Below are 12,151 nucleotides of genomic sequence, written 5' to 3'. Positions count from 1 at the left end.
TTTTGGCCCCTTCCTTTCTCTTCTCTTTGTTCTTTTTTTCTTCAAGTAAGGGAAATTGAGAAATTGATGGTTCGTTTTCTGGGCTTGCCTCCACGACTCTTTCACTAGAATAACCATCTTTCGGTGTGGAGTACTCTAATTCTAACTTTCTTTGTAGCATTCCTGTTAAGGAACACAACCTACTAACCTCTCCTTTAGTTTCCAGAGAGATCTTCTCTATACTCTTCAATACTTGCATCATGGTGGCTTGCAAATCTTCATTAGTGACCTTCCCTCCCGACTTTTTAGAAAGAGATTGGGCTTTTTAAGATCCTGGGGTTATATGGTGAAGGAAAGTCCTCTAGATGATATGTCATGCATGCTTCTGTTGTACAAAAAGGTTGCCCAAATTCCGCCTTCCACCTGAACGTTCGGTCCCTCCTTCGTCTTGGCATACAATATTACAAAATAGGTCCCACTGGGTGTACCAAAATTATGTTCTAGCTAGATTTGTCCCTTGCACTTCCTTGGGTTTGCCTATCGGGCAAGGTTTGTTGCTTGGTGTATTGCAATATGAATTTGTTACTAGTTTGAATGGTGCCTTTGTGGGGCCTTTATTAGGCCTTGAGGCTCACAATCAAAACTAATATGGGTCTGAGCATGCCACCGTTATCTTTGTATAACAAATTGTTCTTTTTTTGTTCACAAGTTAATTAGACTTTTTAGTTCGATTGGATTGTTCACAGATGGGTTAAGTCTGCATAAAGTTCTTCTTTTTTTTTGCTTTGTAAACAAGGACTTTTACTTATAATATCATATGTCCAATGAAAGATGCATAAAACAACAGATCTACTTTACGTAAGTACAACCAAAAGAGACTCAGGCAAGATTATGACCTTGTCAGGCAAGGTTCGTCTTCTTGCAACCACTACCCCTTGTGTTTTACAGGGGTTTTAATCTTTGGAGAATGAAATATAAATCGGGTGTACTAAAGGGATTTGATACTACAACACAGGGGCAAGGTAGTAGAGCTTCTAAAACTTGACAAAAGATGGCTCTCCTACGACTAAAAGGGTAAAGTTTGAACAAACTAAAGTTTTTTGGTTTCTTGCTTGTTGGAGTGCAAAGCTGGATGTCTTTTGATTGATTGTTTGAATGTCCTTCTTCCTTGTGTCCTTCATTGCTTTTATAAACTCTCTAGCCCGACTGTCCAAGCCTCCCCATTTTGGTGATGGCCTCCAGAACATGGTGAGTCACCGTTTATTTACCTATCCATGCCCTTGGCAAAAAATTATTTTCAATTCTTCCTAGGCTGCCAACTATCCATGCCCAATCCTCCTTCTACCTTTTGTGTTCTTGGGCCTCCAATCGCACTAAGCCCAGCATTAAATATCTACTCAAACAACATGCCTAAAAGATTCTTTAGTAGGCTTAATGAAGGAGGAGAGGACTTCTATAAAGTCCAACTTGTTCCTTCCCTTGTACTTGGGGAACTGATGAAATAGGTGTAAGCTTGTGAGTGTCAATGGATATGAGTTTTTGGTGATTTCTTGGCAATCAAGTAACTTGGTCAACGAGTTAATTGGTGTTGAGGAAATCTTGGGATCTTGTTTTAATTGACATTTGGAGTCCTTATTCTGTGCAATTAATGAAGAGGCTTTATTTGGTTACACAATATTTCGATTTGTTCTTTTACACTAAACAGGACAAGCAGAACATCTTCATACCGAGACATGTTTTAAATAAATGCAATTTCATTTCACACGCTATATAAATATCATTCGTCAACAGCATCAACCTTATTTGAAATCCAGCTCGGACTTCGTAGTGGTAAAAGAATACATAGAAAAATATATGTGTAATCCAGATCAGCGACTAGAGGGTGTAGTTTTGATTGATGGCATCAATGTCTATACCCTTCAGCTTGGCAAATGACTCAACCTTTCCCTTCAGAGTGTGAAGCTCCCTCAACCTGCACAATACAAAGAAATCTTAGTAATGCCATTGTAATCTTCGGTAGTAGAAAAAAGAACAATATGAACAAAAGGTTACCTTGCAATCTCTGCCCGCCTTTTAGCTTCTTCGGCCATGAGATTAATGTCCCTAAAAGTGCCCTTCTCTGTAAACTTTTTTGTTTCACGAGATTGGAGGCCATGCAGCGTTCGTTGTTCAGTTGCCCACGCAGCCTCACGAGCTTCCTTCCCAAAGTCGTTTTTGCTGGTAAATGCGGTCTGGTAAGATGGATAAAAGCACATCAGATTAATCAGTCTTAAAGAAGGAGATTACAATGATTAAGTAATCAAGGTGAAGTCGGATTCTCACTCTTTGGTCTACTATTAAACCCCAAGCCTTTCCACTGAGTGCGTAACGGACAATGAATTTGATAGGGTCAAGCAGCATGTAAATGACGATATTGTACATCCAAATTATACCAGTCCAGCCCCAACCAATACTTCTGATTTTTGTAAATTTCCACGTTGCTGTTGCGGATATAACTGTCGCAATCTGCAAATAATTATTGGATGTCAACAAATGTTTATAAACATTGGAATTACTTCCGAGGCAGGAACTATTCAGTACCAGTTGAGCGATGATGAAGGCAATGACAAGCAAAAAGCCAGGTCTTTCACGGAAAGACCAACCGCGGGAGCGAGTGACAAATATCAAGGCCTGGCTGATGGTGCTGATTTGAAGATACAAAGCTGACGACATCTGATCCTTTAGTATAGCAGCTTCATCCTTATTTTTCATATTGAAATGGTGTTTATTGAAGTCTCTCACGTTAAATTTTTCCTGCAAGAACAAAGATCCATGACATAAACTAGCAATGTAGGACAAACCCATCACTCATTTAATCTATTCTTTAACTGAACAGACATGTTGCCGATGCATAGAGTTTAAAAGGGCACTCTGCATGTTAGTATCTAACCACAAAAATTCGAAATTTCATTTAAATTCTTAACAACATGACGATAAAAGGGAGGCCATCTACCGGAAAGAAGTTGGTTTCATAAGATATCCAGAAGAACAAAACAGTAGTTAGACCAAGGTAACCACCGAGGGCAATTCCAGTTACAAATATCTCACTGAGCTTCCAACTGTCAGGAAATGGAGATGGTTTGACCCTATCTTTGGATATGGTCATGATAGTACCTGTAAGCAAGCTAACAAGTTAGGTATTGAGCACGCACACAAATTACAAAGTAACAGATCGATGAAACAGAAGAAGTCATGCACAAATTCATTAACGCATAAAAGGGATCAAACAACGAAAGCTAACCATCGTTAAGAACAGCAATGACAAGAACCATAAAAGGAGGGAAGTCGAATTTCCAGAAGACAGCCAGCAACATAAAACCTAGCTGTAGAACAACTTGATGTCAGAAAGCTAGGTAAGACTGATGGCAAAAAAGTAAACACTCTAAAAGTTCCAATGTAAAAAATCATAACTCGAAACTGAAACTTACCACAATACGAATGGTGATCGAGACAGCATATATCTGGGAAAGAAAAGATAAGAAAGGCAACTAAGCATTTCTTGTAACACAACTAAAGCTTTAACTTAGTAAATTATGGATGTTGCGGAAATTGTGAGATTACCGTATAGTTTTTCATTCTCTGGAAAATTGCACGGCTTGTTAACACAGCACTAATGATCACACTCAATCCAGGTTCTGTTAAAACTATATCAGAAGCGCTACGTGCAGCATCTGTGGAATCTGCTACCGCAATTCCAATGTCAGCTTTCTTTAAGGCCGGGGCATCATTCACTCCGTCACCAGTCATTCCACAGATGTGCTTTCTAGCTTGTAATCTCTTCACAATCTCGTATTTATGCTCTAAAGAAAAATAAATGATGAGAAATATATATTAAAAAAGGTCAACTCCACAGCGCTTAATACTAAAAGAACAAGACTAACCAGGAAAGACGCCAGCAAAACCATCGGCTTTTTCAATGAGTTCATCAACGGAAACGGTAGCAAGATCCCCATCCTTACTTTCACCAAGCAGAGCTGAAGAAGGATACATGTTTGTACCCATCCCAAGCCGCCTTCCTGTTTCCTTACCGATTGCAAGTTGGTCCCCTACAAATTGTGATGCATGAACGTTACATCTCTAATTGATAGCATATTATCTCATAAACTTAGGGTGAAACGTATATCAAGGACAAAAATGAGCGGTAACAGCAGCACATACCAGTGATCATTTTAACGCTGACACCAAGATCCAGAGCTCTTCTGATTGTCTCGGCACTGTCATGGCGAGGAGGGTCGAAGAGAGGGAGAAGACCAACAAATTCCCAGGGTCCACCAGGATTGTCTTTGGTTCCAGCAGGTACTTCCTGGAGGAAATGACATTCTCCGTCTCTTAAATCTAAAGAAAGAAGTCATGTTCATAAGACAAGAAAGAATTCGTATGACATTAGCTACCTGGAGGGCAACACCAAGGGATCGTAGTCCACGTTCTGCAAACTTATCAATCATTGCGTGTACCTTCTTCTCAATTGCTGATTTGTTATGTGCCAGATTAAGAATCTACATAGATAATATTCGGTTAGAGCTCAAAAAATCTGGAAGCACCATTAAGGTTTCCACGACTGATTGAAAATTTTGACATTCGTATTTTACCTGTTCAGGTGCACCTTTGCTGACCCTGTGCATTTTACCAGCGGCATCAATGTATGTGAGTGCAGTTCTTTTATCGGTAGGATTGAATGGAAGGAAGTGAATTTCTCTGATTCCGGCGCGTGCCTGAAAATATTGATATAAAGGTTACATAAGTATCAAACGAAAATTACAGATAAGAATAAAAATCACAGAATTGGAAAGATTAATTTGTAAATACCTCCTTAGGGTCTCCCAACATCGAAACAATTGCAGTATCAATAGCATCTTGATTTTCGAGCCTTGATGCTCTTGCAGCCATAAGCATAACCTGATCCTTGTCAACGCCTTTGGTAAAAACCTATCGCGAAAGGAATAATATGAGAATACTTAGTAAATAAAAGTACTCTTAATATATTTTGATGAGAGGTGTCTTTGCATTAGCAAAACTTTGCTACCTTGATCTTCACTAATCACCTAAGAGATGTATTTTCTCGTTCACGCATTGAGTTAATAAATGTGTAAATTCTTTAGGATGGTAGACTAACTCTGATCAAACCACTCCGTACATTTTCCTGTAAACTGTACCAGTGACTGAATTTACGAAACCTTGTTCTTATGGTGAAGTGAATTACTATGTTTATATGCTACAATGCGCAGTTTTAAAGTGAGTTGAAGGGGCCACGTGTAATACCTCAATCATATTTTTGTCCACTGTAAGCTTGTTAAGTGTCAGTGTTCCTGTTTTATCACTGCATAGAACATCCATCCCTGCCATTTCTTCAATGGCAGTCATTCTCTTTGTTATGGCACCCTGCATAAACATGGATTCCGATTATGCAATATTGGGTACATTTAAATTATGAATCAAGAAAAATTACATTCAAATTCATGTTTGAAATCAATCTCTCGAGTAGAGTATGCGCAATCACGAACCTGCTGGGACAAACGATGTGAGCCGATGGCCATTGTGACAGAAAGAACAGTTGGCATAGCAATAGGGATCCCACCGATTAGGAGGACGAGAAGGTTATCAATACCCGTACGGTATTCCCTCCCATGAATCCCGTATATTACTATGATTTCAATTGCCATCCCAACAGCGATGGAACAAATGCAAAAGTTTCCAATTGACGTTAATACCTGCAACCATGAAACCATTGTTAAAATTTGTTGCCAGTGAGCACATGCAACATTAGTTATTTCTCCGAAGTGGACAAATTCTTCCATGAGTGCTAGAAAACTATATGTTCAGACACAACAATCGGCACAAAATGGCTAAAAAATTAACCTGCTGGAAATGGCCAACATGTGTTGTGTTCTCGACAAGATGAGCTGCCTTTCCAAAGAAAGTGTGAACTCCAGTTGCAATAACAACCCCTTCAATCTCTCCCTGCTTGCATGTTGATCCCGAGTAAACTCCATCGCCAGGATTTTTGGTCACCGGAAGCGATTCTCCAGTAAGAGCAGACTACATGTGACCAACAGAATACCAATTCAAGAAAGGTATAATTCAGAAACACGGATGCATATGCTACATCATGTTTTAGTGATTTACCTGATCAATCTTTAAAGGATCTCCTTCAAGAAGACGGGCATCAGCAGGAACGATATCACCAAGTTTGATGCTAATTATGTCTCCAGGAACCAATACAGCAGCATCTTCTTCCGCCCATTTTCCATTGCGCAAGACCTGGTAAACATTCAGAAGGCTAGTTCATTCTCTGAAGTATATTCACCATTCAGCAATCCCAATCTATCTTACGCAATATTAGTCATTGACCAATATAAATAAAGGAAATGTAGGCAAGAGCTTCGACAAGAAATAAAAGAAGAAAGGGAAGGCCAGGCTGCAACGATAACTTATTGAAAATAAATCTGTGAACTTTGAAGGGAAAAACCTTTGCTTTTGGGGCCAAACGAGCCATAAGAGCAGCTGCCGCATTGCCTGCATTGTTTTCTTCTATAAAACTGATGGTAGAATTGATAATGAGCAGGACGAGGATGCCGACAAAATCATGATAATCTGCTGGTTGTGACTGCATAAATTAAGGTTAAGTCAACATCTGGAATCTGTAGAATTCATTGCAATATAAAGAAGATCATCATAATGGTTTTTCTTTTAGCTGATTTAATTATATTAGAGAAACATTAATGTTAATTAAATATTTTGAGAATAAGCAAAAAATGTTAAAGCAAGGATAGTTTTCAACAAAACTGAAGTGTCATGGATTTTCTTATTCAATTGTCGTCCATATGATTCAAAGTCAGGGGCAAAATTAAAAGGAGTTGAGTCATATTATAGGTTTACCCCTCCTTGTGTGAAAGCAACGGCTATGATAGCTGCAGCTTCCATGACCCAGGACAGAGGATTCCACATAAATCCCAAAAACTTCAAGATTTTACTTTCCTACGGATGAGCAGAAAATCAAAACAATCAATCGAGGAGTGAAGACGAGCAAGGATTACCAGGGTAAACATAAAGAAGAAATATAGAGAGGTACTCACAAGCTTCAAGTTTAGTTACTCACCTTTTTTTCTTCAAGCTTATTGTAACCAAATAAATCCAACCGCTCTTGGACTTCATCGGAGCTTAAACCATCTCTCGTGCATTTCAGATGGTCAAAAACTTCGTTCAGCGGGACATTCTCCTGCATAAATCAATTCCATGTCTATCAGAGGCTATTCTGAGACTTGAAACTAGCATGAATGCTCATTTGAAGAAAATGATTTCAACATTATGTGCAGAGAGACCTTGATAGTACTACATTACACATACCAGATCAACAGCTTCCTTGATGATTGCGTCGAGGGCAACCGACTCGGCCACCACCATCTTGGATTCCCTTTATATCCTCAACTCCTCCACCTAGGAAGGTGTTTACAGGAAGCCTGCACCAACATTACTTCAACTCAAAATTTGCCTTCTTTTTCCATTTTGCAAGGACATAAGCATTAGGAAAATGTGCACAAGAAAGAACCATTTACAAACACTTAGTCAATATTAGAACTGGAGCAATACTAAACAAATGATCAAGGGACGGTAAACCCTGGTTTATATACAGTTTGTTGTCTGTTTAGCGTTTACATTATAAACACCACTAAGTGTTTGTGTGGTTAGCATAAAGATTATGGCACCATTAACAACACAATAGAAGATGGAGAAAAAAAATTCAAACCAAGAAATTTTTTTACCAAGAAAAAGCTTGTAATGATCTGCTAATCAGTGTTAATAGACACTAATTAACTAATTAAAGCAAATCCCAACTTCTGCAACATAAAATTCCACCAAAATATTTGCTAATCCCAAAGAAGCACTTGGAGTGTTTGGATTGACAGTGGAGTGGAGTGCCAATAAATTGTACAGATCCCTTGGCAATATGTATGCCAAAATATAAACACACACCAGCAAGAGACAACTGCAAAAGCGCAACCAACCGACGTCGTTTTGATTACCAATAAAGAAGGAGAAGAGTAGGCGTGGAGGAGTTGTGGATGAGTCCATATGCAGAGTGACATCTCTGCCGCTTCTGATGATCCGCCGGCCAGTGCCGTCCAGTTTTTCCTTTTATTTTAAATTTTTTTATTAATTATTTCATTTAGTGCTTTCGAATGGCAGTTTACTTTGGCGCCATTTGGTCGCAACGATCGTTGGGTCCGTATATTATAATTTTTTAATCAAATGACCGTACGCATTTTATTCGGCATGCGGTCGGTTCGGCTGGGATGTAGTGATTTCAAACCTACGGATTTAGAGATCGTAAGGTTTCAACTTACATTGTTTTACCAGATTTACGACTTAGTATTACGGTCTAGTAGTATTATTTTTTACTTACCAAATGCGAATTTGAACCACATTATTACTAGATCATTATGATGTTAGGCCCACCCATTCCTTCTTAGTGTAGATAATATCGGTTATTCAAAAAAAAAAAATCAGATTATTAAAATTTATTGTTTTCTAGCAAATTTAGTGTGGTTCGTAACTATTTCGTTAATGAAAATTGAAAACTTATCAATTTTAATTTAGTTTCCACAAATATGAAAACTGAAAGCCAAATCTTAAAAATGCTTAATTGGATTATTCGTCCATGTACTAATAGAGAAGTTGGAAGATAGACTTGTTTGAAATTAGGATTTAAACCCGTGTGTTCAGTCAACTTAGCACATGAACCATACATGTGAGGTCAAAATAAAACTTTTCGTTAATTGTTACCACTTAAGGCTTACATGTGAGGTAATTTTATCTTTTTAGCCTTACATGTGAGGCTCACGTGCTATCCGTTAATGGAAAGTTAATGAAACTTTCAATTTTGGGTTTCAATCCTAACAGACTTGATCACATGATTTAAAATCCAACTTTTTTACCATAGGGGACTATTAATCCAATTAAGCCGTTTTGAAAACTACAGAAAGTATCTTTAAGTTTTTAGTTTTATATTTTCAATTTTATTTTTTTTATTATGTGAAAAACTTAAAATTGAAAGTAGTTATCAAAACACATTTTTAGAAAAATATAAAATTAAAAACAAAAACAAAAACAAAAAATTATCTAACGGCCTCTTAGTTTTTGTTTGTTTGTTTGAATTTTATGTTGTTTGATTGTCAATTGAAAGCGTTGGACAATCGAACTTATGTTTCAATGTATGGTCTTATAGAAATCTAGCAGCATAATATGTCAAATTGTATGACAAGAAACTATTCTTGTTAATTCTTTTTGAGGACGAAGAAAGGAGTTGATATGAAGTTGTTTGTATATGACCTTATTCTTGATAGCTTTACATAATATCTCAGTGAAAAGTTTGGCTTGTCAATTTTCTTAAAGGATGTTGTTGGAGTATGAATTCATGTACCCAAATGATAATGAACCTTATATGTGTCTATAAGCATCGGATTTCCGCATGTCAATCATTTTATAATGGAACCTCAACTTTGTAAATTACGATGCTAGCTAGTTATTGTAGTTTGATAACTACCTAGGCCAGTGAAATTGATTGATATAATGGCTTTGCAACACTGCATGCCTATATAACTTCCTAGTCTGATAAATCAGTTACATTAATATTAGGCCGTCAACGAAAACAGTGTGTTTAATTCGGCTTTTTGTATATGAGTTCGAGTTCTACTCTCAGTAAACTGAACATCAATTTTATCAAAAAAAATAAAAAAAAATTAAATTAAATTAAAATTAAAAAAATCTTAAAACCAAAAACTTTCTCGCACGCCGGCCATAATACAGCATTATGTTTTCTATTCAACCTAATTAGTTAGTTGTGGGAGGAGACTGACCTTATATGCTTTGTATGTATCACTTGTTGTTGCTAGTACATACCATAGTTAATGCAGATCCTAATCCTACATTACTAATAATTCTCCAATTGGAAACGCTCTCCCGGGCCGCTTGTTTTGTTTTAGATTCTTCCTTGGGTTAATTATACATACACTCCTGAGATTCTTTGTGTTTTCACAGAACCTCCTCAGATTTTCAACATATCACAAACATCCATGATGCTTTAAAATCATTTCACAAACATCCCATGACGTCTTAAAATCATTTCACAAAATCCCTTCCGTCAGGATTCTATTAATTTATGCTGACAGCAACATAAAATACTTTTAAATGGCAAAAACATTGTATATGTTGTAGGTCTATTTGACTGAACTGTATTTAGGACAGAAAGAAAGAGAGGTCAGCGGCAACAGAGAGAGGGGAGAGATGTAATTCTGAGGTGTGTGTTGTATCACCCCATTGTGCCTTTAATTATAGTAGTAGGGAAGGTTAAATCCTTACCTTAATAGGATTACAACTCTAATAGGAATTTAACAACTAAAGGGAATAGACAAAGATACTCCTAGATATACTAGGATTTATACAATCACATTCCTAATCCAATAGGACTGCAACACTCCCCTTGAGTGTGTAAATACTCAAACAAAACATTGCATCGAATTCTCAGTAGATAAAGTATAACAGTTGATGAAGTCGTCGGCACAACGGGTGAATGTGAGTCTCAAATTTAAAAGAAAGTATGCATTGGTAGTAAAACTCATAAAACCTCGCTATGGTAAAGCATGAGGCAGGTGAAAACCCATAGACCAAGGAAAAGAGTGAGAAGTATGCATAATGTCTTAAAAACAAAAGTCAAACAGGACGAAAGTAGTGGACTCAATGAAGTATGATCATCACAAGATGGGTGCCTCATTAAAACCTCGTTAGGTAGCAAAAATCTAGTGGGAAAAATGCTCCTAATTATAGGGAAAAGAGTACATTAAGATCAAGTGAGTATGCTTCAGGATACTCCCCCTAAGTTAGACATAACTTCAAAATAAGAGAACTACAAGTGATTCAACTCAAATAATCTACGCATACCGATTCCTTAGACGAGCTTCTGAAAAGTAGACTTCGGCAAATGATTTGGTGAAGAGATCAGCCAAGTTGTCTTAGGAATGGATTTGCTTGACTTCAATGTTCTGATGTTGTTGTTGTTAGTGAGAATAAAAGAACTTTGGCGCTATGTGTTTGGTGTTGTCTCCCTTGATTTATCCCTTCTTTAACTACTCGATACATGCTGTATTGTCTTCAAAGATCTTCGTAGGAAGGTTAACAACGGAAGTAAAACCACTAATGCTTCGAATATGTTCCATGACTGCTCTTAACCAAATGCACTCACACGATGCTTCATACAGGGCGAGAATCTTAGCATGGTTCGAAGAAGTCGCAACTAAAGTTTTCTTGGTAGACCTTCATGATATAGTGGTTCTCCAACGGTAAATACATAACATGTTTGAGAATGTGCCCTATGTGGGTCAGACAAATAACCAGCATTTGTGTAACCAACGATGCGGGAATCAACTCAAGGACCGAGAGGACGGCGGCTCATCTCGAGGATTCATGGGTGTAGAACAAGCCCAAATTCGTCGTACCTTTAAGTTAGCGAAAAATGTCATTAACACCATTCCAGTGTCTACGTGTAGGCGCATTACTGTATCTAGCTAAAAGATTAACAACGAAGGAAATGTCGGGTCTAGTGCATTAAGCCAAGTACAATAAAGTATCAGTTGCACTTAGGTATGAAACTTCAGGCTCCAAAATCTCTTCCTCATCTTCCTTAGGATGGAAGGGATCTCATTTAGCATCTAGAGTCCGAACAACCATAGAAGTACTCGAAGGCTTCGCTTTATCCTCATTAAAATGTCGCAACACTTTTTGGGTGTAGCTCGATTGATATACTAGGATTCCAGCCAAATAATGCTTAATCTCTAGGCTGAGATAATATCGAGTTTTCCTAAAATCTTTCATCTCAAATTTTGATTTCAAGTGAACGACAATTTCCTTAAACTCTACGGGAGTTCCGATAAGGTTCATGTCGTAGACATAAATGCAACGATCATAAATCCGGAATGTGACTTATGAACACGCATGGGCATAATTCGTTGTTCACATAACCCTGACTTCTCAAATATTCACTTAGACGGTTATACCACATCCGCCAAGATTGTTTCAATCCGTTGAGTGATCTCTTCAACCTAATCGAGAGAGTGTTATGTGGTTTATAACTATTTGAACC

At 37.6% G+C, this 12,151-nt stretch overlaps 1 protein-coding gene across 1 annotated transcript; it reads right to left on the bottom strand.

Annotated features, from left to right (window-relative positions):
• Nucleotides 1-1,713: 1,713 nt before the first annotated feature.
• On the bottom strand, nucleotides 1,714-7,419 carry LOC103441564 (plasma membrane ATPase 1-like). Its single transcript, XM_008380246.3, has 21 exons — nucleotides 7,363-7,419; nucleotides 7,115-7,234; nucleotides 6,895-6,993; nucleotides 6,485-6,622; nucleotides 6,142-6,276; nucleotides 5,875-6,054; nucleotides 5,520-5,726; nucleotides 5,278-5,397; nucleotides 4,825-4,944; nucleotides 4,608-4,730; nucleotides 4,410-4,514; nucleotides 4,177-4,321; nucleotides 3,900-4,064; nucleotides 3,580-3,818; nucleotides 3,447-3,479; nucleotides 3,260-3,341; nucleotides 2,972-3,132; nucleotides 2,560-2,772; nucleotides 2,302-2,484; nucleotides 2,032-2,210; nucleotides 1,714-1,951 (listed from the first exon to the last, which is right to left on the bottom strand). The coding sequence occupies exons 1-21, from the start codon at nucleotides 7,417-7,419 to the stop codon at nucleotides 1,855-1,857; spliced, it is 2,901 nt and encodes a 966-aa protein (XP_008378468.2). The 3' UTR covers nucleotides 1,714-1,854.
• Between the last annotated feature and the right edge of the window lie 4,732 nt (nucleotides 7,420-12,151).

Source organism: Malus domestica, chromosome 02 (assembly GCF_042453785.1).
Source record: "Malus domestica chromosome 02, GDT2T_hap1".
NCBI lineage: Eukaryota > Viridiplantae > Streptophyta > Magnoliopsida > Rosales > Rosaceae > Malus > Malus domestica.
Note: the sequence above shows the minus strand (reverse complement) of the source record. Positions and strands in the feature narration are given on the sequence as shown.

What these genes read in the sequence shown, in the direction of transcription:
- LOC103441564 (XM_008380246.3), bottom strand. Translation starts at nt 7,419, where the DNA reads ATGGTGGTGGCCGAGTCGGTTGCCCTCGACGCAATCATCAAGGAAGCT. An exon ending in GTTTGGCCCCAAAAGCAAAG is followed by an intron (nt 6,277 to 6,484) that starts GTTTTTCCCTTC and finishes AATGTTTACCAG; the next exon opens with GTCTTGCGCAATGGAAAATG. An exon ending in ATGAAACCAACTTCTTTCCG is followed by an intron (nt 2,773 to 2,971) that starts GTAGATGGCCTC and finishes TTGTTCTTGCAG; the next exon opens with GAAAAATTTAACGTGAGAGA.